General features: G+C 55.2%; 13 protein-coding genes across 13 annotated transcripts; 9 read left to right on the top strand and 4 right to left on the bottom strand.

The window, feature by feature from the left end:
- Window positions 1-1,060: 1,060 nt before the first annotated feature.
- PG997_006952 (uncharacterized protein) lies at window positions 1,061-2,179 on the top strand (the record flags this gene model as incomplete). The annotated part of the gene is made up of 2 exons (XM_066811267.1): window positions 1,061-1,692; window positions 1,768-2,179. The coding sequence occupies 2 exons, from the start codon at window positions 1,061-1,063 to the stop codon at window positions 2,177-2,179; spliced, it is 1,044 nt and encodes a 347-aa protein (XP_066670190.1).
- Window positions 2,180-2,625: 446 nt separating this feature from the next.
- On the top strand, window positions 2,626-3,334 carry PG997_006951 (alpha/beta-Hydrolase; the record flags this gene model as incomplete). Its single annotated transcript, XM_066811266.1, has 2 exons — window positions 2,626-2,995; window positions 3,225-3,334. 2 exons carry the CDS (start codon window positions 2,626-2,628, stop codon window positions 3,332-3,334), a joined length of 480 nt encoding a protein of 159 aa, XP_066670189.1.
- Window positions 3,335-3,616: 282 nt separating this feature from the next.
- PG997_006950 (alpha/beta-Hydrolase) lies at window positions 3,617-4,919 on the bottom strand (the record flags this gene model as incomplete). Its single annotated transcript, XM_066811265.1, has 2 exons — window positions 3,617-4,032; window positions 4,175-4,919. 2 exons carry the CDS (start codon window positions 4,917-4,919, stop codon window positions 3,617-3,619), a joined length of 1,161 nt encoding a protein of 386 aa, XP_066670188.1.
- Window positions 4,920-6,044: 1,125 nt separating this feature from the next.
- PG997_006949 (Aldo/keto reductase) lies at window positions 6,045-7,212 on the top strand (the record flags this gene model as incomplete). Its single annotated transcript, XM_066811264.1, is given in 5 exon segments — window positions 6,045-6,218; window positions 6,233-6,361; window positions 6,430-6,528; window positions 6,598-6,773; window positions 6,840-7,212. The coding sequence occupies 5 exon segments, from the start codon at window positions 6,045-6,047 to the stop codon at window positions 7,210-7,212; spliced, it is 951 nt and encodes a 316-aa protein (XP_066670187.1).
- Window positions 7,213-7,783: 571 nt separating this feature from the next.
- Window positions 7,784-8,562, bottom strand: PG997_006948 (uncharacterized protein; the record flags this gene model as incomplete). The annotated part of the gene is made up of 2 exons (XM_066811263.1): window positions 7,784-8,260; window positions 8,329-8,562. 2 exons carry the CDS (start codon window positions 8,560-8,562, stop codon window positions 7,784-7,786), a joined length of 711 nt encoding a protein of 236 aa, XP_066670186.1.
- Window positions 8,563-9,860: 1,298 nt separating this feature from the next.
- PG997_006947 (MATE efflux family protein) lies at window positions 9,861-11,363 on the top strand (the record flags this gene model as incomplete). Its single annotated transcript, XM_066811262.1, has 1 exon — window positions 9,861-11,363. One exon carries the CDS (start codon window positions 9,861-9,863, stop codon window positions 11,361-11,363), a length of 1,503 nt encoding a protein of 500 aa, XP_066670185.1.
- A 406-nt stretch (window positions 11,364-11,769) lies between these two features.
- PG997_006946 (uncharacterized protein) lies at window positions 11,770-13,137 on the top strand (the record flags this gene model as incomplete). The annotated part of the gene is made up of 1 exon (XM_066811261.1): window positions 11,770-13,137. The coding sequence occupies one exon, from the start codon at window positions 11,770-11,772 to the stop codon at window positions 13,135-13,137; it is 1,368 nt and encodes a 455-aa protein (XP_066670184.1).
- A 2,313-nt stretch (window positions 13,138-15,450) lies between these two features.
- Window positions 15,451-15,741, bottom strand: PG997_006945 (uncharacterized protein; the record flags this gene model as incomplete). Its single annotated transcript, XM_066811260.1, has 1 exon — window positions 15,451-15,741. One exon carries the CDS (start codon window positions 15,739-15,741, stop codon window positions 15,451-15,453), a length of 291 nt encoding a protein of 96 aa, XP_066670183.1.
- A 794-nt stretch (window positions 15,742-16,535) lies between these two features.
- On the bottom strand, window positions 16,536-18,682 carry PG997_006944 (uncharacterized protein; the record flags this gene model as incomplete). The annotated part of the gene is made up of 3 exons (XM_066811259.1): window positions 16,536-16,779; window positions 17,605-18,587; window positions 18,632-18,682. 3 exons carry the CDS (start codon window positions 18,680-18,682, stop codon window positions 16,536-16,538), a joined length of 1,278 nt encoding a protein of 425 aa, XP_066670182.1.
- A 1,068-nt stretch (window positions 18,683-19,750) lies between these two features.
- PG997_006943 (uncharacterized protein) lies at window positions 19,751-20,881 on the top strand (the record flags this gene model as incomplete). Its single annotated transcript, XM_066811258.1, has 2 exons — window positions 19,751-20,148; window positions 20,446-20,881. The coding sequence occupies 2 exons, from the start codon at window positions 19,751-19,753 to the stop codon at window positions 20,879-20,881; spliced, it is 834 nt and encodes a 277-aa protein (XP_066670181.1).
- A 342-nt stretch (window positions 20,882-21,223) lies between these two features.
- Window positions 21,224-23,455, top strand: PG997_006942 (alpha glucanase protein; the record flags this gene model as incomplete). The annotated part of the gene is made up of 1 exon (XM_066811257.1): window positions 21,224-23,455. The coding sequence occupies one exon, from the start codon at window positions 21,224-21,226 to the stop codon at window positions 23,453-23,455; it is 2,232 nt and encodes a 743-aa protein (XP_066670180.1).
- Window positions 23,456-23,578: 123 nt separating this feature from the next.
- PG997_006941 (uncharacterized protein) lies at window positions 23,579-24,089 on the top strand (the record flags this gene model as incomplete). Its single annotated transcript, XM_066811256.1, has 2 exons — window positions 23,579-23,753; window positions 23,842-24,089. The coding sequence occupies 2 exons, from the start codon at window positions 23,579-23,581 to the stop codon at window positions 24,087-24,089; spliced, it is 423 nt and encodes a 140-aa protein (XP_066670179.1).
- Window positions 24,090-24,237: 148 nt separating this feature from the next.
- On the top strand, window positions 24,238-25,311 carry PG997_006940 (uncharacterized protein; the record flags this gene model as incomplete). Its single annotated transcript, XM_066811255.1, has 2 exons — window positions 24,238-24,662; window positions 24,843-25,311. The coding sequence occupies 2 exons, from the start codon at window positions 24,238-24,240 to the stop codon at window positions 25,309-25,311; spliced, it is 894 nt and encodes a 297-aa protein (XP_066670178.1).
- Between the last annotated feature and the right edge of the window lie 528 nt (window positions 25,312-25,839).

Genomic DNA, 25,839 nt, shown 5'->3' with positions numbered 1-25,839 from the left:
TACAGGTAGATTCTTTGTGGGTTTTGGGTGTGGATGGGCCTACACGGCCTAGGCTGGAAGAGGCTCATAATCGACGATGTGGTGGCCCCTGTGTGGGGTGCAGGACCGGGACTGGAAACGGTAGTGGCTCAGCAGTCCCAGTCGCAGGTCGACAGTGGTGGAATTTCTCGCCCGATAATCTTCCGATGTATATTGATAGTCTAGTCTGACGACATCCTCCCTTCACATTGAAGGATATTCAAACTCGCAAAGAAAGATATTTTGATATCTGAGTGCCTGATTCGTAGCATACAGCCTGTATCGTGACTTTGCTTCCTACCTACGCAATGTCACCATGAGGTCCGTTTGTGAGTAAGTCCTGTCAGGGAACAGCTCCAGTCTAGGTGTAAGTATATAGGCCGCTTTCCATGAAGCAATATATACGATTTTCAATGATATATGAAGGGACCCTAGAAGGGGCAACGGGCCAAGTGCTCTGGCTTTGCTCTAAGATCATGTAAACCCATTATGTTACAAGTCTATCAACTTGACTGAACTGGCTTCGCTTTTTCTTCTCTGCTCAGCGTCGTGCACCACCTCACGGCGTTTACTCAGCAGTAAAATCAACTTCCACTATCTCCAGCAACGCCACGTTAATTGCCGGAACCAGTTCAGCTCCTGAACACGAACAATCAGCCAATCGTTCATCTGCTCGGGCCAGGCAATCTGCCAGGCGGTTTTTACATTTGTCTGCCCGAATCTTCGCTCAGCAATTTAACGTGACGGCATTGGGCAGCAACGCAATGGTTGTGCCCAAGGAGACTGGATGTTTCAGGTTGACTAAGGCGTGGATGGCCAAATCTACATGATCAAGTCATTACAAGATCGAAGTCGCTGCATCATCACGATTGTGTTGCAAGGCATATTTGCAGGGGTAGAGCACCATAACAGCGGTTATTTGCTTAGCCACTGCTTTCTCTTGTGTAAATATCGTGTTGTTCACTGGACCAGCACTCAATACACCATCTGCTGCTCTCGTTGATCTAACATATTGCTATGGACTTCTTCGGATAGCAACAAAATGCAAAACTCTCCCTTGGAAAGGTCACTATTAGCCAGCCCGATTCCTAAGCCCATCGTTAGTGACCTCAAGAAATGGCTATGGGGTGCAATCAACCTCAAGGCCGACTCGCAGCCATATTTCGACTTTTACTCGTCCAAGTGCCTGGAATACCTTGCAGATGGCGGGAGAAACGTCTTTCAGCGTACGCATGCAGACGTGGTCAAGATCAGCGACCGTATCCTGCGCGGAGACGCAAGGGAGGACATCCTCGCCTACGTCACGTCGTTGGAGGAAAACGGATGCCAGAAGTCCTACAGCCGCTGCTATGCCGAACACTCGGTCGATCTATGCGCCACCCTGCTGACTATGACGGATATCGGCGAGTGTAACTTCAAACTGTCGATGCAAGACTTCGTCACCTGGACGACTGGACCTCTGCGCCATGCGCTGACCTCGCACTTTGTTCTGACAAGAACTCTAGAGGCGCGCGATATGAGACTGGACGGCGTCTTTAACGCGCCCAACCTGACGCGCATTGGAGGAATTAGGATCCTCTGGACCAGTAACCTCGCAAACCACCTACGGTTGACCGAAGATGATACGGCGGTCTTCATATATCATCATGCCAGTTTCCTGAAGATGTACCAGAGGTTAGTCGCATCATTTCTATTCGAAATGTAGCAGATCTTTTGCCAATCATCCTGACTTACACACGCCATGCACAGCGTCAGCGGGACCCTATATCCCAACGGGTTCGTGGAAGAGACCCTCCGCACTTTGGCCCTGCTATTTCCACAGAGCGACCGGACCGTTTCCTCGTGGCTCCGTTCGGCGGGCGACGACGGTCGGTCTGGTGTCGTTGATCTGACGGTGGCCAAGTGCGGCACGCTGCGGTCGCGGGACAGGCGGTTCGAGCGCTTCCTCTACTGGCACGACCGGCTCGTCATCCTCAAGCAAGCCTTTGACGACGCCAAGCCCCGGACGCTCTCGCAGTGGTGGTGGGATCGTCGAGACGGGGTGCAGTGGTACACGTTCTGGGTGGCTGTGCTGGTCTTTGCCTTGACCTTGTTCTTCGGTCTGGTGCAGAGCATCGAGGGTGCTATGCAGGTTTATCTGTCCTACAAGTCTATGCAGTAAAGAGGTTTTCATAATAGCTCTTTCGAATCACAATAACTGGATAAGAACTAAAAGGGGAAGATCTCCATGGATCGCTGCCAGGGCACCTTCACACTCAAACTCATCAGATGACGAGGAGGAATAAATGGGAAGTTTGTCACACACGACCACATCCTGCTGAATACTATGGATCCCGTCCGCTTTCCCATATATAAGCAGCAGAGAGCCTTCTTGTGTATGGGAGAGCGGACGCGCGACTTTTCGGCGGGGGCAGGCGTACGGTGCTGAGGGGCTTCCGGCCCCCAGGGGTGTCACAAGCCCCGCCGGGCCAACTTCACTTACGTAGGTATTTATTTGGGGGAAACAAAGAATTCAAGACTCATTTGCTATCCTACTTAAATTGCCATCCCTAAGTGAATTGTCTCTCAGAAACCTTCGTCTTCTGACCAAGTCCCGCTCAAATCATCATGTCTCAACCGACCATTCTGCTGCTGCAAGGCTCATTCCAACTCCCGGAGGTTTACGGCCGACTGACTGCAGCACTGGAGAAGAGGGGCTTCCCTGTTGTCCATCCCACCCTGCCAAGCCTGTCAGGCCAGGACGAGACGGACTTCGCCTCAAAGTCCCTCGCTACCGATGCCGACCAGGCCCAATCCATTTTGCGTCGCCTGGTCGAGGACGAACATTGCAACGTACTGGTTCTGATGCACTCCTATGGAGGGCTGGTCGGGACCGAGGGAGTGCCGGAGGATCTCAGCTGGAGCAACCGGAAGAGCCGCGGATTGGCCGGCGGGGTCTTCCACCTGTTCTTCTTTGCTGCCTTTATTCTCGCCGAAGGTCAGTCCGTCCTTGATGTATTCGGCGAGTCCCCAACAACGACGTACGGCCCAACGGTCGTTTCTGCCTCAAGGACTCGAGCGTCATCTACAACGACCTGCCCAAAGATGAGGCCGACCATTGGAACTCCAAGATGATCGACCAGGCCTACGGGGTGTAGCAGACGAGACTCACGCGCGCATCCTACCGCTATGTCCCGTCGACATACGTCGTCTGTGACAACGACCAGGCCGTGCCGCCGCCGTATCAGGAGGCGTTCGGCCAAAGCGCCGGGTCTACGGTGCGCCGCCTGGCTTCAGGCCACTCGGCCATGCTAAGCAAGACGGAGGAGCTGGTTGAGATGATCACCGAGGTGGCGCATCAAGCGGCACCTCAAGCGGCATGATGATGCATCTCCAGATAGACACGCAGAGAATGGATTGGCTGGCGTATGCCTGCTACATAGCTACAGATCCAATTGGTCAATTGAAGTCACATACCTTGAATTTGGTCTTGACGCCACTTGTCTGACGTTGCTTGGGTACTTTGGTTCATCGCGGGCCCGCCTCCTCACACCACAGCGTGACGCGGCAGAGGCCAATGATAAAGCTCCCCGTGCCCCACGGAGCCCTACGCTCCTCTCTAACCGCGAAGGAAATCCCTTGCATTCCTGAGAGCGGCACAAGCCTCTTCCTTCGTACCCAGGAGCGGGTACGTCAGGAAGTAGTCATGCGGCATGTTCTCCGTGGTGTGGAACCGCACCCGGTTCCCCGCCACGTCCGCCATCTGCCTCGCAAAGAGGCTGATGGACTCGTAGACGCCATCCAGACTGCCCGCGTTCACGTACAGGCGCGTCTCCAGCCGGAACGGATGGTGCAGCGGCGAGATGTAGCCCTCCTCTTCCTGCGTCAAAGGTTTCCCCTGGGGACGGTACGCGTCGACACCCCACTCGAGGAGGGGCACGTCGAGGATGTCGTGTCGACTTGCGACCGAGCGGCTGTATCTCTGGACAGCCTCCGCCGTCACCTCAACCCAGGGCGAGAAGAGCACGGCACCGCCTGTATTGTGCTTATAGCGTCAGCATGGGGTTATCTCGCCTGCCACTCCCCGCCCCATAGTCGTCGAGCAGAAGCTGCTGCGGCTGGCGAGAAAGAGAGAAGAAAAAAGAAAAGAAAAACAAGGACGGCCAATTTTACGTACCCGGCTGCCGCAGCCCCTGAGCCGCCAGATAGCGCAGCACCGCCAGGACGAGGTTGGCCCCCGCCGAGTCCCCCATGAGGACGACGTCCCGCGGCGGCACGCCGAGGCCCAGCACGTGATGGTACGCGGCGAGGAGATCCTGGACGGCGGCGGGGAACGGGTGCGCGCGCGACGCGAGCCGGTACTGCGCGTACAGCACGTGGGCGGTGCCGTCAAAGTGGTCGGTCGCGAGGGCCGAGATGTTCTTGGAGTTCTCGTCGGGGTCCCAGCCCGTGACGAAGCCACCCCCGCGGCATAGACGATGACGCGGCGGCGGCGGCGGATTACCTGTTGTTATTTTGTCGTCGTTGTTACCTGGGAGCGCGGCGGCGACGGCGACGGGGACAGGGGCCGGGGACCACACGGCACCCACGGGTTCGGGCTGTGTGGCGGTAGCTGGGGCGCCCAGGACGCCGCGGAAGAGGGTGGCGTCTGGGGGCGCGATCAGGACAAAGCGGTCTTGTGCCTTTCCGGGGACCATTTGCCGGGGCTGCTGGTAGCGGATGACGGCGAGGTAGCGGAACAGGGCGCGCAGGATGGCCGCGCCCATGCTGGTTTGGTAGCCCCATTGCGGCACGGCCCGGATTGGGGCGATGCTGTTGCGGAGGGCAAGGTAGAGCAGGTGGGGAATGTTGACGGACCAGAACCCTACCGTGTAGAGGGTTCGAAAGGGCTGAGACGACCAGATGGTGGTAGAGGAAGACATCTTGTTGGGCGGGATAGTGCCAGCGCCAGTGACTGAAGCGTTTGGTGCACAGTCAATAGTCACTCAGCGGGAGCTTCTGGTCAGCGAGGTGTGAGCACCGAGGTTCAAATAAGTCGAAGAATGGAAGGTGATGTTGCGTGGCTCTCGGGGCCTTGCCCGCCCTTAATTACCGTGCCCGGTTCTGTTGGTGCAACAATACGGCGCGACTTGGCCACCAAGGGATGAGAATAGAACAGGCAGCATACCTGCCTGCATGGGAGTTCTTCCGTACCCAACATCCCTCCCCAGGCCAACATTGCATAAGCGAGGCTACATTGGCATAGAATATGGTGATGCTAGGGGACTGTGTATGGAGAACATCCAAGACGTAGGCAATATATTGCGTGTCTTCATGGGGTCTGTGTTACCTTGGAGGAACTGGTATGCCCTTCTTACGCTGATATTGCGTTTAAGATACACACAGCTACTTGAACCCCACATCACTCAAACGCTCAAATAACCTCCTTGCTTCATGCAGCTTGCCCGGGCCGTCGTCCAAACAGCTGAAAGGTACGACTAGCTTGTGTAGTCCTGTGTATAAAAGTGACCGTCTTTTCGATGTCGTCTGGGCGGTTGAGGTGTAGCTTGTCATGTTTCTTGACCAGTATGCCGGCCAAGCGTGGTCTTTGCTGGAGGGTCTTAGCGAGACCTTTGCCAAGAACCTCGAATATCTCGAGCCGTCGACTTGAATCGCATGGAAAACTCGCAAGTGTTTAGGAACCTGGAATGGCCTGTAATTACAAGCAGAGCTTGTAGGAGCTTCAGGGCCTGAAGTGGTCGGTGCACAGGATGAACCGGAGCTGACAGCCTAAAGTGCCCTAGAGTTAAGAGCTTCCAGCGCCTGGGGCCCTTGAAACGCCCCGGAGCTACAGGGCCTCTAGTACCCAAATCCGCTAAAACGCCCTGAAGAAGTACAGATAATACGGTACTACTACTTACAGTAGTTTGCCCACTTTCCTCAAGTCCCTACAAAGTCGAAAGGGCAACCTCAACTCGAAAAATCCATGGACTATTCATCCGGTTGGTTGCTTTCTTGCCTCGTTCGCCTTTCCCAGACCTGCCAAGCCCCAATTCGATAAGTCAACCATGGCACCACAGATCATATTCGGCACAGCTTCCTTAGGAATGCCAATGTCCGCATTCCAAGACGCCGAGACCGTCCAGGAGTTGCTTCATACACTCCAGGACTTGGCCATCACGAGGCTTGATTCCGGCGCGCGCTACCCCCTAACAGCCCGGGCCGAGCCGAAGAGCTTCTTGGTGAGAACGTACAGTTGAGTAAGAACTTCTTGGTTGATACCAAGATTTTCACCGATACGGCAACCGATGGCAGCGGTAACTTGACCAAAGACGCCATCGACCGATCCACCGTCGCCAGCCTCCACCGCTTGAGACGGGAAGCTGTGAGTACTGGATGACATGCCAGCTAGAGCTACGCTGTCAAATTACTCTCCCATCCCCAAACCAACAGGTTAACGTACTTCACATCCATCGCCATGATCCTGCAACCCCTCTCGAGGAGCAGGTCAGGAACTTCATTGACCAGATATCACAAGGGCGCTGCAAAGCGGTAGGTTCCAGCCTCATAAAATGATTATATCCTTCAACAGGCACCAGGCTGACAACCTGTCGTCATCAGTGGGCTGCCTCCAATGTACCCCCTCCGATTCTATCGGAGATGCTGCAATTGTGCGACAAGAATGGATGGCAAAAGCCCGTCTGCTACCAAGGCTGCTACAACCTGATATCGCGCGGGATGGAGAAGCGGCTGCTGCCACTCCTCCGGGCCCATGGTATCAAGTATAATGCCTTCCAGTATGTTGACACGAGTTCCGCCTATACTACCGTGTAAAGGCTAGTCTGACTGAACTACCATCAAAGGCCCCTAGCTGCCGGTTTCCTGACCGGTAAGCTGGTCAACAATGAACACGCAGGGACCTGTTTCGGAGATGATCATCCATTCGGACTTATGGTGCGTAAGCTCTTTGGTGATGAGGACCTGACGAGCGCTATGAAGAAGTTCGATGCCGCGGTCAAGGCTCAGGGGCTCACTCCAGCTGAAGTGGCACTCCGATGGCTAACTCACCACTCCAGCCTGGAGGATGACGACGGCGTGATCATTGGGGCCAGCAAGCTGCAGCAAGTCATCGACACAGTCGGCCTGATCCGCAAGGGACCGCTGCCAGATGCGCTGATTCCATTGGTTGAAGAGCTTTGGAGTGGCGTGGAAGAGAAACGTCAAGAAATACTCTAAGCTGGCCTGCTGATGCGAAGAGCTTCGAGCACCGCACGGTGATGTGGGAGGCAAATTTGTAGTTGAGAAACGTTTGCTACCTGTTCCACAGTGTTTTTGAATATTTGGTAGCCGTGCAAATAGAGCAGATTATGTCGTTATTGTTGTCATTGCTGTTGGATACTGGCCCTCCATGCTTATCGGTTCCCACACCGATCAAGACCTTGGTTCACTCCACCATGACAGCCCTGTGGTCCAGGAGTGTCCTTTTGTATTGTACAGGGGCAGAACCTTGGGCAGTATCGGGATCCAACTTAGATGACGGCTAGGAGGTTCTAGGTGATATTGGTTAAGGTACCGCAGTGGGTGCAAACTGATATTGGTCCTTGTTTCGGTGCCGGGCTGACTGAGTGAGACAAGCTGCAATATCCAGACAAATCGCGAGCCAATAATTTCTTCACGGAGGGAATCAACAAGTACACGTAATTTGTACGGAATGTATTCAACTAAACCAAAACGCTTACCTAACCAAATGCTATCCCATGCTCTATGCAGTCTATGCTCTAACTATGTACGACGAAAGAATGTCTGTCTAGCAGATATCGTAGTTCCTCCTAGATCTCCTATCGCGGCGCTGGATGCGGTACTCCTCATCCATGACGACCTGGACCTTCCCCTTCATCAAGCCCCTGACGCGCCACTTCTTCAGCTCCTGGTCGGCGCGCACCCGCCGCACGATGGTGGTGTCCTCCTTGGGGTCCAGCGCGGTCGTCCCCTCCTGGGCCGACCCGTCCTCCTTCAGCTTACCCTGCCGGATCAGCCGCTGCCGCCGCAGCCGCAGCGGCGCCCGCACCGTCAGCCGGACGCACCGCTGCGCGCCCCGCTCGCCCCAGCACGCCTCCGTCCAGCACAGCGGGCACAGGTCGGCGCAGCGGCGGTCGCCCCGGTCCGCGCGGAAGCGGGGCCGGTTCGCATCCGTGATCAGCTCGTCGTACGTGCTGCGCGCGAAGACGTCCCCGCACGCGTAGAAGTCGTAGCACTCCAGACTTTCGTCACTGTCCTTCTCGTTCTTGGGGGAGCGATTACTGGCTTCCGCTTCGACGCGGGCCGGAGGCTGGCGCAGCGCTTCGCGCTCACGTGCGTGCAGTTGAGGCGGCGGAGGCTGCGGCACACGGCGCAGAGTGCGGGCCGGGGCTGGCTGTCGTCCGCTCCGGGGGCGTTGGGTTTCGCTCCCTTGGACTTGCGGCTGCTGCTGTTGTGGTTTTGTGCTAGCAGCAGCTGGCGGTGGAGCTTGAAGGCGTAGTCCGACATGCCCCAGTCGGGCAGGGCTCCGTAGGGGAGGAAGCCGGGAAGAGATTCATGTCCTGACATGACTTTTTACGAAGTATAAGAAAATAGAAACAAAAAATGGGTTTACGTTCCTTTTCACTGGAAATTATAGACAATTGTTGCTTGAGTATAGTTAGCTCAGTTTGTTTCACTGTGGGATTTCACCGCTTATATGGCTTGCCATGGCTGAAAGAGACATGATATAACGATTATCCACGTCTCTATGTCTATTAAACAATGCCTTCGCGTGTCTCTTTATGCTGGGGGCTGTCTAGACTGGGATGAACAAAGCATCTCAAGCAACAAAGGGGCTTCATGGCTCTTTTGTTGTTATTGTCAACTTAGCTCATTGGGACTTGAGGCAATCAGAGGGACCAGCTAAAAATAGAAGCGGCTAGATGATTGCTTGTTAATTTCGAGGGTCCAGCCTCTGAGGTATTACAACAGATCGATCGCTTCCAAGAGGTCGCACGTTTCCATGGTAATACCTGGTCTGCGGGCCACTGCCGTAATTCTCGCTACACCGACCAGTTGAAGATGACTCTATGTCGTGCAAACGCTTTTATAAGCAAGGTTGGACAGTTGCATCCGTGGCTTGTACCAAGTGTGCTAAATTTATGATTTCGTGGGCGTATAAATGTAGACTGCCCGAGTTACGGCATTCCGAGGGATTGATAGAGATATAATTACCTGTTGTCTTGCTAGGATCATCCGTGACATCGAGGACCGTCTCGAGTCTGTATATATGCAGGCAGGCTCCATGAGAGTCTGGAATTTTGAATTGTTTTTAGAGTCTGGGGGGTATTGGGGTATAATACCTCCTTTTTGAGTCGATATGTGTTGGGTTTGCTCGGTTTTGAGTCACTTGCTTCTGCGGGCCTGCGCTGGTATGAGTCGAAAAGCAAAAGAACAAAAAAAAGTCAATATATGCAGGCAGGCTTACGCTTACTTAAGGCACATTCGGCTGGGCTACTCTAGCTCGCCCCTTAAAAGCATCCGATATCCGGAGCGGCAAAGGTGGAGCCGGCAACACGCCCCGGGAAGGCGAATCCACAAGTGGCACGACGGACCAGGCCAAACCTGCCAATGCGAGCCGTGCCCGTTCAATTGGAGAAGGGATTAGCGTCAGCAGTGGGGAAACAAGAATAAATTTTAGCTTCGGTTGGGAAGGCAGGCAGGCAGGAGCAAACTCAAGTCCCCACGAATGCAACTGTCGGTGGCCCTTCGTTGGTTACCGTAACTTTACTGAAAGCAAAGTACAAACTTCAATTGCCAAAGGGGCTAAGGGAAAAAAGAGAAAAAAGAAAGACTCTCCCCCTAAACCAATTGGCTTTCCGAAAATGCCCCTGCAAACCGCCAATGGCAAGCCTTCAGGGCCCGACCGCAACGGTCGTCAACGGCACCCAGACGAGACGGACGCATTGCTGCCGCCACCGTCATCGTCACCGCCCGACCATGACCACGACGATGCGCTTACAGAGACCGAGGCCGAGACCTCATCGTCCGAGCTCTGGATCCTGCTGCGGTACTCGGTGCCCCTGATCGGCACCTACCTGCTGCAGTACTCCCAGACCGTCATCACCACCGCCGTAGCGGGCCACCTGAGCGCCGCCGACCTGGCCGCCACCAGCATCGGCCTGACCACGCTCAACATCGTCGGCCTGGCCACCTTCGAGGGCATGGCCACCGCCCTCGACACCCTGTGCGCCCAGGCCTACGGCTCCGGCAACCTCAAGGGCGTCGGCCTGCACATCCAGCGCATGCTGCTGCTCATGCTCGCCGCCCTCGTCCCCATCGGCGCCTTCTGGCTCGCCTCCCCTTGGATCCTCACCCTCTTCGTCAAGCAGCCCGAGCTCGCCGCCAAGGCCGGCGTCTTCCTCCAGGTCAGTCTGATCGGCCTGCCCGGCTACGCCTCCTTCGAGGCCCTCAAGCGCTTCCTGCAGGCCCAGGGCGACTGCAACGCCGCCCTCGTCGTCCTCGTCGTCTGCACGGGCGTCAACGCCCTGCTGAGCTGGCTCTTCGCCTTCCAGCTCGGCCTCGGGCTCGAGGGCGCCGCCCTGGGCCAGGCCCTCACCAACGACCTCCGCCCCGTCCTGTTGCTGGCCTACATCGCCTCGCCCTGGGGCCGCTGGTCCCACGCCTGCTGGGGCGGCTTCTCCCGCGACGCCTTCCGCAAGTGGGGGCCCATGGTCCGCCTCTCGCTCGCCGGCTCCGTCGTCAACCTGGGCGAGTGGTTCGCCTTCGAGATCATGACCTTCAGCACCAGCTACATCAGCACCGCCCACCTCGCCGCCCAGACCATCCTGTCCACCGTCTCCGTCATCACCTGGCACATCCCCTTCTCCGTCAGCGTCGCCATCAGCACCCGTGTCGGCCACCTGATCGGCGCGGGCCAGGTCGCGGCCGCGCGCCGCGCCGCCGTGCTGTACGCGGCCGTGTTCTTGGCCATCGGTGTCTTCGACGGCGCCCTCATGTTCGCGCTGCGCGACCGGCTGCCGCGCTTCTTCTCCGAGGATAGCGAGGTCTGCGCCATCGCGGCCCGCTCCATCCTCGCCGTCGTCGCGTTCCAGGTCGTCGACTCGGTCGCCTGCGGCTGCAACGGCATGCTGCGCGGGCTCGGCCGCCAGGGCGTCGCGGGCTGGGTCGTGTTTCCCGTCAACTACGTCGCCGCCGTGCCGCTCGCCGTCTGGCTCTCGCTCGGCGCGCCGGGGCTCGAGCTCGTGGGCGTCTGGCTCGGGCTCGGGGTCGGCGTCGCGGCGATTGCGGTTATCGAGCTCGTGTATATGCGCATGATTCGGTGGCAGAGCTGTGTTGAGAGTGCTAAGTCGAGGGAGGAGAGTTAGAGAAGAGGGGTATGGATGGAGTTGGATACATAATGTTTTGTTTCTTGGCCAAGATTGAGATGCTATTTTCCTTTTTCCTTCTGTAAGGTTTCACGATAATTACGACCCCGAGGGAAAATCTAGAACATTTAGACTGTCGTTCGATTTTGTATGAATTTCTTCATGGGTGTCTTGTACTCAACAGGATACTGCTGTTTTGCATATATTTTTCTAATACAGGCTTTAAACGGTTACCATCACGGTTGTTCGGTCTTTTGGCACGATGAGGCCGTGTTCGGGGAAGCTCTTTGTCCTGAACAAAGAAAGTTCCCATGACTTGATTCCATCAATGCCGCCATTACCAGCTCCAAACTCAACCAATTCTTCTAGCAAATGAGTTATGGTGGACACATCGTGGGGAAATCAGATGGACCACACATATGGCGATGAATTCCGAACGCCCAGCGGCAAACGGCCCTTGGCGACACTCCAGGATACTGAAGATCTCGAACCAACCAAAAAGCGCCCCTCGTACGGGGAGCGTCTTGCTCTCCAGGTACGGGAATGGCTAGATCTGATCCCGGACTCATCGGAAACCTGTCTGGATGGACGCCGCGAGACGAGTAACGGTGGAGGAGGCTTCCAGGGACCGGCGACACCTCCCTTTTCACAGTGGACACCGAGTACGAGCCACATCAGCGAGGCACGCACTTGTTACAGTTGCCGCACCGGCGTCACTGAGAAGTTGCTGGTCGAGAAGGTGGATTACAGGTATCGGCATTTGGCCTGGAACAATATCATCTACGCTCCAGCTGGACTTGGGCCAACTGTTCCAGCGACTGTCTCGGCAGCATGCGATCTTTTGCAGAGGCCCCGTGACGAGACGGAGCCGTCACGTGAACAAGTACTTAAAGAAGACGGGGTTTTGAGACTGCTAGAGTTTCAGGAGGATGGCACAATGGAATATGAGCTTGAGACCTGGTTCGGGGACTACGTATTCCCATCAGGTGGAGCCCTTTACAGGGCCGGGTTGACCTTGCAAAACAGAGGGCCGTTCGAACCTGACTGTGTTCCCGGGGGTGCTGCTTCTGACAGAGTCGCCGTACCGCAGCCAGATATGCTGTATGGCTACGACACGATGTATCATCGGATATCGCCATTTACCCGACTCAAGGGCCACGACTGCGAGGGATTGCATCCGAGCATCGCCAACGTGGCAGGGCCGTACGTCGGATATCCCTTTTTCCTTATAGAGATCGCACCCGATGGCCAAGATGGCGGGGGCTGTCTGTGGATCGCGATCAACCAGTGCCTCGGGGGCGCCGCCACCTGTGCCAAGGCCATCAACAAGCTGGACCGGTTGTTGCAGGAGCGGGGTGGGACCGGGGCTCCCCAAGTGGACGACGCCATTTTCAGCATCGCTGCGAACCAGTACACCGCCGAACTGCTCGTCTCGTACGTTGAGTCCGATAAGAGCGGGGATGACTGCTACTGCACGAGACGGGCTGCTAGCTTTCTGCTGAGCGACCCGGACCACTTCCTCAAATTCCGCCGATATGTCAGGAACATTGTGGATTGGGGGAAGGGCCATCGATTGCGGCAGATCCTGGCTGCGCTTGATTACTTGGTCGAGTTGGAAAGGAAAGAGGACGAGGCCATGGCAAGCAAAGAGGACGGGGCCACGACAAAAGAAGAGGACGAGGCTATGACAGAAAATGAGGAGGCCACGACAAGAAAGGAGAAGGAGACCATAGCAGACAGGTACAACCTAAGGCCCCGGCGCAGGAAGAAATAAATGACAGTTTGGGGGCCAACGTTCGGGACGAATGAACACTTTTCTTGATCAAGTAATCACTTGCCTTTGGAACGCCTTATAAACTGAACTCCACGAACATCAAAGGCCGTATTACGGCCGATGATGTGTACATCCAATTACCTCATGAGGCTTTAAACCCAAGATAGATGGCCAAGATGCTGCGGCGCTGGGAGGACGAAATCCTGTACTTCCAGGTATGGCAATTGCTGCGATAGTAACATATAAAGCTGAAACTGCTCTTAGTCTTCTGTTTGAGACGCTCAGTGAGCGAGAAGTCCAAGGAGCCGAACTTGATGCGTGAGACTTCCAGCAAGAATACATTGGTTGCCGCTTTCGTGGAGGTTCTCCGTTCTTGACAAAGAGCATCATGTTATCTAAGCCAACCCATCCACGATTTCTTTGACTTTGTTATGATAGTAGATTGTCAACACAAATTCACAAGCTTCGCCATTCGTTGTGGTCTAGATGGAAGGGACACTAATAACGAGGAGAATCGAGACTAGATGGGCCATGGTTACAGGGGTGAGTTTGATGATTCCGACATTATGTATTTACTATATATCTCACCAATACATACTCTCATCAATGGAAATAAAAACAAAAAAGAAGTAATCTCAAGAGATTTGTAGAGTTTCTACGTCTATTTACGCTGTCGCTTCGAGGAGTGCGTATCTGGCGTTATAGACCTTGCCTTCGCTCTAACTGAACTCTTCGTCCGGTCCTCATCACTGATGATATCAAGAGCCCGCTGGATATCTTCGAAACGTGCTCCTCTCCCCCAGTCCATTATGTTTGCAGCGTAGCGCGCCAAGTCGCGGCGGCCGGACTCTAACCACAAATCAATCAGGCAGATCCTCTTCATATAGTAGATATCGTCATCCCCCATCCACGAAACGTACAATCGGGCGACATCCTGGTTGACGGCAATACTGAAGATGGTATTACGCACTTTCTCGGCCCCCTCACGTTTCAGCTCCAATAGGCTGTTCAGCCTATTGATAATCGAAACGCAGGTAGCAGAAGCACCCAGGCACTGGTTCTCTCCCACTTTTAAGCAGCTTTTTGTTAGCTGCATCCACTTTGCACTCGACTATGAGGAAGGGGAAAGCGAGGTCGTAACCGCTTGGGTTGCCCTGGCTTGGATCCATTGCTGCGCTAGCGGTCAGTTGAGGGCCGATAAAGGGCACGAAGTCCTTTCCGAGCGTGTACCCGTAGACTAGGTCTGGTACTGGTTCAGAGACCGGGTTGGGGGCGTAACCTCCCGGCACACAGGCACGCTTGAAAGGTATGCACGACTGCAGGGCCAGCCCACGTTCCCTGATGTTGATGTCCGTCGGGAACAAATTCGCTTTGAGCCAATTAAGGGTGCTGACTTCCGCTGTTGCATCTCTTCTCTGCATCTTTTGTAGAGGGTACAAATCCATCTTAGGGAGTGGCTCCGGTGGGTTAGGAGCGCTCAATATGTCATGGCAAGCTTGAGCTGCCCATTCTGGGAGAGCGGGCTTGACATCCTCTGGTAGAACAAAGTAGATATTACTTTCCTCCAGATAATTTTCCCTGTAATTGTGTAGATTTACCAGCCGCTGTTTGCGACTGGATGTGGCCGTTGTCATTGGGCTGTTAGAAGCCTCGGCACTGTCGGGCGCATATTGAGAGGAAGGTGCCTGTGGTGCCATATTTACTAGATCGGACGGTCCTGCGTCTGGATCTGCAAGGTCTTGTGTAGCAAGAGGGGGAGATGTCCCGGAAATTTCGGTAGAAACCTGGTCTATCCAGTCCGTTACTCGGCTGGAAACGCTCTCGGGGCGAAAGCGTCGTTTGGCTGGTAGTGGTGTGTGGTCTTGGTTATTTCGGACAGTGTCGTCGTGAAGCCGTTTGCTTGTCTTCGATTCTTCTTGCCGAGTCTCCCCGTCTTCGTCGGCCTCCCGCTTCATTATGTAGTGCGAAGCAGAACAACCCTTTTGTGATTTCCGTGCTGTTGTGCCTTTGTCGTCGCACATCTTGTCTTTGTGGTTGCTGTACCGGGAGCAATTCGGCTTGGGCGACAACAGAAGGATAGAATACTCTTTGAACCAATTGTGAAGAGGTTTAATCAAGATTGTTAGAGAGCTCATGGACTCTGGTCTAGGTGAGAGCTTTTGGCCCAGTTCTTTGTTTGCGTTGTCGCAGAGCTTCTCTTTGTTCAAAAAGATCTATCCATCACAAAAGAAATTCGATTTGGGATTAGGGGCTGGAATTAACATGAATGTATGTGGGGCCGGGTTCGGACGTTTAGTAATCTTTGCCCGGGTATCAGAAGTGTGGAAGCATCTTTACCCAGTGCGGTATCCAATATACCCTCGCCGGAACTGCGTAGAGACTGATACACGTCTCTGCGACGACGTAGACACTTGCGGCAACGTATACCAACAGCATGCACCACATACAAAAGACCAGAACTGCCGTGTCCAAGTAGTCGTCGCGCTTGCGAACCTTCATCAGCTTGCCTAGGCTGAACGCCAGGATACAGAACAGCGGGTATCCCTTCATGATACCCATGGCCGAGCACCACCACATGACCGTCTCGAGGGCGGTGCCGAACATGTAGTTCCAGGCGCTGAGGTGGATACCGCCGTACAGAGCCGGGAGGAAGAGCAGGAGGATCACGGAAAGCTGCTGACCAAAGAGTAGTTGCCTGAGACATTGGACTGGTGCGCTTCTTGGCACTTCCTGTGGCTATATTGAGATAGGGCGCAGTATAGATGTAAGCCGTCATGGTCGGGAGGCAACTCTACAAAATGTCCGAGGTGCATCGATATTTTTAAAACGAAACCCAGGTAGGCGCGGCCGTCGTCCCGAATGCGAAAAACTTGTGCTCTTTAAAACGTATTTGCTCTCGTCAGCCAACTAAACCTTTGAACCGACGTACGTTTTTTATAATCATTTAAAGTATTAGCTACTTTAGTGTAAAACCCCCTGCGCGTTACACCATGGGCCGGCTTAGATAGTCTACATAGTGTGCCAGCGCCTATACTACTAGGCCGATTACTACAGGGCGTCAAGGTAGAAACCCTTGTCCAGCTTAGTGTCTAGCAACACCCGGCTAATAATATCGACCCTATTGGGCACACCATTTCTGGTTTCTTTGCGCCACATGTCAGATCCCACAGCGGTGATGACTCACGACGAGGAGAGCAATCGCGACCTCGGCTACTTTTAAAGTCCGAAGGCGCGAAACCATGGTCGGCGTCAGACGCATGACCTGCACGGTCAACTACCATTGAGTTCTCGCCCGTGAATATAAAGGCTTGTTTTCCCCAGAAAGCCACCAGCAAGCACAACTCCACATTTCATCAAACACCTATTCGAAGCTTATTAGAATGTCTTCCACCCGGCGATCAGTTGCTTTTATCGGCCTTCATTCCGATGCCCCATTCCCAGAATCGTTCGTCCAAAAATACGGCACAGCGGATGAGCTTCAAGCCAAGTTGGACTCGGAGATTGCTCGTGCAAACAAAGCCGGTTTCGATATCGTCTTGCACCACATCGAACTTGATAATGCCACAAAGGACCTGGCCAAACTCGAGGAAGAATTGAAGCGGGGGAAATATCAAGGGGTGATGATCGGGGCTGGTGTGAGGACTATATCCAAGCATACTGTTTTGTTTGAAACACTTGTGAACATGTGCAGGAGATTTGCACCTGACATCCCATTGATGTTTAACAGTGAGCCGGGAACAAATTGCGAGGCTCTAGAAAGAGGATACGGAATACCTATGTGAGACTACGGAATCCCCATTCCAGTCTCGCAGGTAACTACTCAATCACCACATAACCATCAATATGCTCAGGTGTAAAGCCGTTATCACAGAGAACAAACTCAGTAGCAGGCTCCCAAACCAGGAAGCCCTCACGATCCAGTGCGACTCCTCAGTCTGGCTCCATTGCAGAGATCCTGTGACAGATGCTGCCATAACTGCGCCCTTCGGTATGATTAGCGAATAATATTTCTTCCTTCATGAGTGGGATTTTCTTACTGTGAGACTGGCCATCTTATACTGCTGCTTTGTTGCCCTGTGCCAATGAACAGACCTCTGGCTCTGCTCCTCTAAATCTGGCGCTTCCAAGACTTTCGCAAAAGCTGAGTGCAGAATAAAAAGAGGTACAGTAAGAATAGGACAGTATAAAAAGGCCTAGCTTACAGCCTAAGGAAACCCTTTGAGGTTTATTTCATTACTTATAGCTTGCAGTGTACTTTAACGTTCAATACTATTATTACTATAGTATGTGACCTGGTTGTGAATTATGTAGTTCCTTGCCCTTGCCTTTGACCTTCTTGCCCTTAGTCGTCTTCTTTAAAGTCTTTCGACTCAAACCAACAGTCCAGCAGAAGCAAATGACTCAAGGCAGAAGCCGCGGCGCAGCGTCTCGGCCCGGCCCCTATCCCAAAAGACGGAACCGGCCCACCGCCACTTTTCGAGCGTCTCCTCCTCCTGATGTCTGAGTAGATACCCCAAACGGTCGAGGCTATGGGACGGCCTAATGCGCAGGTCTTGCCCCCATCGAGCTTCGTTGCGGCCGAACTTCTCTTTCCAGCCCCATGGGGGCTCTACTGGCGACTGCGAAGCCACGTTGCACGGGACTGGAGACACCAGAGGAGGAGGAGGGGGCCACGAGGTCCCCGGGATCGACAATGGGCGTCGGGGGCTGCGTTCTAGGAATAGCCAGCCGTTGCTTCCGACCCGTCCCCGGAACCGGGGGCCGCGAGCGGGGTCTGACGACAGGATTCGGTCGAGGAGGTCCGGGTCGGCGGCCGCCGCTTGCGTCATCTCCCGCCGCAGCACCGGAAGTTGGGGGTAGTATTCGTCCAGAAACTCGTATTTGGGGAAGTTATAAATAATGGTGTCGTCCTGAGCGAAAGCGAACCGCACGCTCCGCAGCCTTTGTTCCATTGTCTTCTTGTACGCCTGGAAGGCCATGACCAAGTCGTGTACGAAGGCGTCGGCCTGCGCGATTTGCTCCTTCTCCCATGCCTCAAAGAGGGCCAGGATGCTGTCGACGACAGCGCTGTCGCCGGCTGGACGCGCGTCTTTGGCCTGGCGGTGCAGATTCACGATGGCCTGGCGACGGATGAGGGCTTGCAACAGGTTTCCGCGCTCTGTCGCGCTCAGAGGCTGAGTACAGGCCTCGTTTGGTTGTACTCTACCACGCTCTTCAAAGAAGTTGAACCGGGTTCGCGCGTAAAAGTCGACGAAGTACTGCGTGGTCCTGTTGATCGTGGCAACTCTTGTAGCCAGGGCTTCGTCATTTGTGACGCCGGCCAGCCACTGGTCGTTTCTTGATAGAAGACGGCCCGCCCACGCGGCCACGGTTTCGTCCCATGGAGCAGATCCGACGGACGTTAAGATGATGGCATCTCGAATGGCCGGACCAAGATTATTGGCGCAGACCTAATCATAAGGGTGAATCGTCCTACTCATGCCCGACCTCTCACCACCCCGTTTGGCGCGATGAAAGGCGTGCAGAATGGTATAGACGAAGCCATTTTCGCGAGGCGAGATGGCAGGCGTTGATGCGGACTCCAAGTCGGCGAAAGAATGGTGCAAGACTTGATGAAAGCGATGGTCGTACGAGACTTCAGCTAGTATCTCTGCGGGGTTTTGCGTTAGAAGGGTTCGAGCCTGGCCTACTCGGGACGGCTGAGGTCGTATGATGGCGGGCATGCTAACTCAAGCTCCTCGAGGCTAGATGGGTGTCGTTCAATGATAGATAAATGGAGCATCTGGGTGATATAGAGGGTACATAAAGGGTGCATTGCCGCGAAGCTTGTGATACAAGCACACACACCGCCTCTTTTTGGCTCAGTGGGCAATCTGAGTGGATAAGAAAGCTGCATGGTTCTCAACTGTGCCGCAACCGTACAACAATTGGCATCAGAATTACTTTGATTAGACACGAACGAGAATAGATGGGGGATTTTTCCGTTTATGGCTAGACACGAGAGTAGACGGGGTTTTTTCCGTTTGTGGCTAGTCAAATGGTCCTTTTCCGATGTGATGCCCATATTAAATTCGAGCCTCCTTCGTCGCAACTTTGACATCTAGCCCGAAAAAGGCTGACTATACGGAGTATTTCCGCCTACTCAAATGTCGAAAATGACTGCACAGGACGATACATGTGCACCCATATAAATATATATATTCTGCAGTCTCTCGCCATGGACTCAAGCACTCACTCTCAGTCTCGCAGCCACTGTGCAACCAAGCCTGGACTTGTTAGTTACAAGACTTGAAGTCGGCAGCTACAATGTGGCCGCTGGGACTTCTGGCAGTGCTTCTGCTCTGCCTTCGGGTGCAAGCAACCAAGGCAGTCTTTGCTCATTTCATGGTGAGATCTACCAATTGTCCAAATCGGGCAAGACACTCAGACTAACTGCTATCGTCAGGTCGAGAATGCCAAAACCTGGGATCAGAGCCAGTGGGCACATGACATTCGTCTGGCCAAAGACGCACATATTGACGGCTTTGCCCTCAACATCCGACAAGATGACCGCTCTTACTGGGACTCTCTGAATCGTGCTTACTCCGCCGCCGACTCGGTGGGAGGCTTCAAGATGATTCTGTCGTTCGACTATGCCGGTGGTGGCCCATGGAGTGGAATCAACGTCGTTCAAGCTATCAATCAATTTTCCGCATACGGGTCCTACTTCCACGAGGGAGGGAAACCCCTAGTGTCCACCTTCGAGGGCCCGGCTCAGGCCCAGGACTGGGAGCTCATCAAGAAAAAGACCAACTGCATGCTTCTCCCCGACTGGTCTTCTCTCGGCGCCAAGCAGGCCATTGACGCATCCAAGGGCGTCATCGACGGTCTCTTCAGCTGGGCGGGGTGGCCTTGGGGTAACATGGACTCCAACACCTATGTCGACGCCTCTTATATCCAGTTCCTTGAGCAGGGCGGCAAAGACTACGGCAAAGACCTGAAATTCAGTAACGTGCCCTCATGGCCATACTCGTCTGTGACCCCTAGCTGACTTGTGTACAGTGATGCCTGCAAGCCCTTGGTTCTATACCAATCTACCTGGCTACAACAAGAACTGGCTATGGAGAGGAGAGTGAGTTTCGCTACGGAATGGAGGCCTCCTTGGTGGGAGATGCTAATTCAACTACTCGACAGCGACCTGTGGTTTGATCGTTGGCAAGAGGTCATTTTTCTCAACCCGGATTACGTCGAAATCCTAACGTAACTATGCCTTCCTCTTTGTATAACAGGACCCTGGGAGTGTCCGATGCTAACTGCTTCTCCTCACAGATGGAACGACTTCGGAGAGTCCCACTACATCGGCCCCTTATACGTGGACGGTGACGACTATGAAGCCTTCACCGTCGGCAAGGCTCCGTTCAATTATGCCGCCGACATGCCCCATGATGGATGGCGCCTCTTCCTCCCTTTTGTCATTGACCTGTACAAGAACCGAAAGGCGACCATCGAGAATGAAGGGTTGTCGGTGTGGTATCGCCCATCTCCTGCCGCAGCCTGTGGCGATGGTTGGACTGTGGGCAACACAGCCAGCCAATTGCTGCTCGAGTTTCCGCCTGCCGAGGTTGCCCAGGACAAGATTTTCTTCTCCGCCCTGCTGGCAGCTCATCAATCCGTCACCGTCACCGTGGGCGGTGTCCAGGTGGCTGCAGAATGGACCTCTCAACCTGCTTATGGCAGCGGCATGTATCACGGCAGTGCCTCGTAAGTGGGAAATTCTACCACGCACGCATCGTGATCACGAGATCTTCGGACTGACAGAGAACAGCTATGGCGGAAATTCGGGCCCCGTCGTCGTCACCGTTGGGTCCATGACGGTCCGTGGGCGCGACATCTCTACATCGTGTAACGATGTGCCGGGTCAGAACGGTCAAACCAACTGGAATGCCTGGGTGGGTAGTCAATCAGGGGCGGCCGTCAACAAAGAGGTCGACATATCGCTCTGGGTCTGCACTGAAGGAGGCGCCCCCGGCGCCCCCGCGTTCGATGATTTGTGCGAGTTCACCTGCAGATATGGGTACTGCCCCCCGGTGCGTGCTACTGCAAGTCCATGGGCCCTCAACGAGAGAAGCCGGGTCCAGACACGCCAGGATATGGGACCGTAGGGTTCCCAGGCGAGGGTATGTCTCCTAGCTACGGGGGCTTGTGTAGTTTCGCCTGCGACCTCGGACATTGCCCAAGCCCATATTGTGACACCGCCGAACACCCGACCGTCCTGCCGGCCGTTTCGCCCTTCACGCCCGATGCGTGTGTCAAGGGTACCGGCGAGGGTGACTTGGGAGGACTCTGCGGTTTCGCATGCAACTTCGGCTTTTGCCCTATTCACTCCTGCACTTGCATAGAAACAGGCCCTCTGAACGTACCGCCGGCTGCAGGCGAAAAGACAGGCAAAGCCGCCGACGGAAAGGAACCCAAGATTTACGACGACATTTGTCAGTTCGCCTGCAGCAGAGACTACTGCCCGCCCGGCCCTTGTGTCGAGAGTGGCAACGACCACGTGGAGGGAAATCCGGTCTACGTCGGAACGGAGATCTTTACGCAACCGACGGCGTTGTGTGAGCCGCCTTGCGTGCTGGTACTACCTCCGACGACTTTACCAAGCCCGACAACCATACACATCCCGCTGTATACCACCTCTTTACAAGTTGGCACTACCACCACCACCATCATCGTCACTGTGACCGACATCGTAACCACAGCGTCCGGGTTCTACAATGTACCCGTGACAGAGACCACAGGCGCTTTCAATGCCTGTCCCAGCATTTCCGTCGAACCCGTCGATGTGACGCTCACCTACATGACCGATGCCGTGACGACCATCAGCACCAGAAAGCTGTCGCTTCCCCCTTGGCCCCAGATCACTCAGGGCCCACCCGAGAAATGGTCGTCGACATGCGCCGTATGGGTTACAAAGGGCGCTGGCGCCACGACTTTGGATCAGACCTTTCCTCCTCCTCCCGCCCTGCCCAACCCTACGCCAGCGAGCACGCCGCTGCCAACGTGGACCGACTTTCCTCCCGGCAAAATTGAGCCGGAGGATACCAAGGACAACGATGATACCGATCAGGCCGTAGTGGTCCCCTGCGACGGCTTTTGGTTCTTCTCCTTCTGCATCGATTTCCCCGAGCTCAAAGTCCCGAAGTGGAAGATCATGCTTCCGGAGGGAATCATCGGCCCAGGGCCGCCTCCACCCAACATCATCCAGAAGGATGGTTGGACCGTCTCGGTCAAGGGCACGCTCCCGCCATGGCCGGCCATCACGCGTCTGCCGGGATCAAACCCCTCGGTCGAGAAGCCCGACAAGCCCCAGGACTGCACGACCGTCAGCCAGGAGGTGGAGTTCAAAACCGTCTCCGAGGGGCTCTCCGTGTCCAACGGCAAGACGGTTACCACCACCGTCTCGACCATCACCCGTACGGGCTTCGTCTACGGCTGCGAGGTTCCCGAGTATACACCGACCGTCTCGGCCTGTTCCGTCGGTAAACGCGACGCCGCGACGGCCTTGCCTACAGCGGAGCCGACTGCGGAGCCCCAGGCGCACGTCTCGGAGCGAGACATTAGCCCCTTCAGCCAAGACAGCCCTGTACAATGGGCAGACGACATGGAATGTCCGGGAGGGGAGTCGAATTACATCCTTTACACGAAGGGACACACGGACGGAGAGGTGAATGTGATCCGGGCTAGATTGCAGAGGTGGAGAGGCACCAACGGCTATGACTTCACCGAGGCCCGTTCTGACAGCCTGGATTTCACCGCCTTCTTCTTCATCCTGAACATGCCCAAGTCGCTCCTGGGGAAGGTCCAAGCGATGTCACAAGTCGAACTAGTCTACGACTACGCCGAATACAACCGTCAGATCAAGGGTATCAAGGCTGCTGGTGTCATCGGCCGTAGAAAGGGTGAATCCAGGCCCGCCAACCTTGATGAAGAGCATGCAGCCAACTCGACCTTTACGCAACTGCACAAGAGGGTTACTCGACAGAACGAAAGAGGATGGGCGACTTCTCAGATTTCGGCACCGCCGGCGGCCGATTGGTACAACACGGAGGAGTATGTCATCCAGGATGGAGGTAGTCACCAGTACAAGTATTGGTATCACGAGAGCGCCGGCCAAGGACAGTACGTATACGTGCTGGAGCAGGCCTTTGCGCAAAACCAGGTACGTCGCGGCCCTCATACCGAACGGATCCGCTGTTTGGACGCAGACAGACGAAGACTGACGGAGACTGACGCGCGCGAGTGTAGGAGGAACTTCAAGACGCGTCCCACGAGACGCCGCTGACGGTGCCCAATTACGGGCTCAATGTGCCAGAGGGCGACCAGGGGCATGGCACCGCCGTGGCAGCGGCAGCCGTAGGCCCAAGGCATCGGCTCCGCCCCCAAGGCCACCCTGGTCCCCGTCGTGATGGGGCCTATCTTTGATGCTTGGAAGTTCCCGCTCGAGGGCGCGCTACATGCCCTGCTCCTCGCCGCGGAGCACATCCGCGGCAATAACCGAAACGGCAAGGCGGTCCTAAACTTGAGCTGGGGCATAGGCGTCGACTGGACCACCGCGGTCCCGCCTTTCGTTAGAGTCATGCGTACGTCCTTTGTCGAAATCCTCCTTATCTTTCTTCCCTCCTCCGTCGCAGGCTTGGCTAACTGTTATCCCGCTTTGGCGTGGCGCAGGCAAGCTGATGCAGAGCCTGCAAACCGACCTTGGGGCGGTCATCGTCATGGCCGCTGGCAACGATGGCAAGAATGAAGACGGGTATGCGTCCGAGCGGTACTACCCACAGCGCCTCGTGTGGGACGGTAGCTTACCGCATGCCCTCGTCATCGGCGCCACGGATTACAATGCCAAGTATGCTTCCATCTCCAGCCGTTTCACGAAAGCCAAGCCGGAAATCCTCTACGCGCCGGGGTACAAAGTGTAAGCCAAAGCTCTCGCATACCATGATCCGATGCCCGATGTTATCTTGGCCACTGACATATATCTCCTTCTCAGTCCCATTGCCCTCCCAGGTTCTGGCTACGATACCGCCACTGGCACTTCCTTTGGTAAGAATTCACTGTTTATTACCAATGTCGGTCCTGCTTCCTTCTTCTGGGCCCATGCTAACTCTACACCCCCTTGCGACAGCGGCACCATTGGTAGCTGGCGTGGTCGCCTACCTGCGCAGTCTTCCTGGCAGTTCTCTGACCATCCCGCTCCAACGGCCCAGGTACGTAAAGGGGCTCCTGTACAAGCTCGCGCGCCCCTTGCACATTGATACCGATAATGAAGATGAATGGGGTCACACGGCCGTCAACTTCGTGTGGAACGGCCAGTCGCTCCTCGAATCGTGTCTCTTGAATTTGGACGCCGAAGATTGTGAGAGGCTCAGCGACCGCGAGCCCGGCAGTAATGGCTGGGGAGATGCCCCGGGGAGACGCCTCGGGAGACGCCTCGGAAGGCGAGTTCACTTTCAGCCAGGGCTCGCCCTCGCCGACGTGCACGGCCGGCTGCGGTAGCTACTGCACGGGGTATTATTGCGACGCCCAACCCAAGGGTACGCCCCCGGACTATCGTAAGTGTCTAGTCGCTGCTTTCCTCTCGTCCACCTGCCACCTTCCACCTTCCACCACCCGCCATCCCCGGGCCGCCCGTCATAACCGAGCCGTTGGCTGACCACGTTTTCCTACTACAGCCGATCCCGCCGTCCCCACGAGCAGCGTGCCTCACACTACAATAAGGACACCTATTCCGACCGGGATAGCACCTACTCGAACCCCGATGCCAAAGCCGATAGCACCTACTCGAACCCCGTTCGCAACCCGATAATCTATCAGCACCGGGGCCTCAACGCCCACGCCAGGAGATTGGAGGGTCTGTGCCTCATGGTGGGCCCTAGCTTTGCCTATATCGCGGACGCGAACAACCCATCCAAGGACTCAGATTACAAGAACTTGCCCGTGTTTGGCGACACTTGCGACTTCGTTGAGGACACTAAGGCCATAACCAATTTCCATTACACGGGGCGGCTGAAGTGCAAGAAGTGGGCGGATGCAACGTGCACATCGGGCACTGTTGGGACTGAGACACCCGACACAGAATCGGAGTTTTGTACACCTAACCGCAGTATCGATTACACATTGAAGTGGGGGTGCGTGTGGTAACGAGTAAGCTGCGTACGTGTACCTTAGTGCTGCCGCATATGTCTATCTCAGGACGCCATGTGTGATAGATATGGTCTATTATTATATAGTTCTTCGGACGGGAAACATTCTAAATAAACAAGCTCGACGACGCCCACTAGCCGGATGCCAGCGTCTTGTGTGTGCTTCCGTTTCGATACAACCTCCTCTGAACCCGGCAACTAGACCATACACCCCGCGTTGATTCAAGGAAGCGATCCTGCGCATGCTGGATCTCAGACCCAGCACAGCGCAAGGCCCCCTGGAGCTGTAGTCGCGAAAGCGACATCACACTTGCAAGCTTTAGCTCACGCTGGATCTGCGCGGGAAAAAGCTACTTGACAGCCACAAACTCTCGTGGACCAGAAAATCAGGCATTTGAGTTCGCTCCGCCACAGGTTAATCGGGGCCAGAGGCAACAGGAAGAGCTCGAAGGGTTTCCAGAGAAGACAAAACGGAGACGACCGAAGGCTGAAACTTCTGTAGCCCTGCTATGGCAGCTCAAGCAAG

Source organism: Apiospora hydei (genome assembly GCF_038363865.1).
Source record: "Apiospora hydei strain CBS 114990 chromosome Unknown utg000005l_segment0_segment0, whole genome shotgun sequence".
In the NCBI taxonomy this organism is placed as follows: domain Eukaryota; kingdom Fungi; phylum Ascomycota; class Sordariomycetes; order Amphisphaeriales; family Apiosporaceae; genus Apiospora; species Apiospora hydei.
This window is presented reverse-complemented; position numbering and strand designations above follow the sequence as displayed.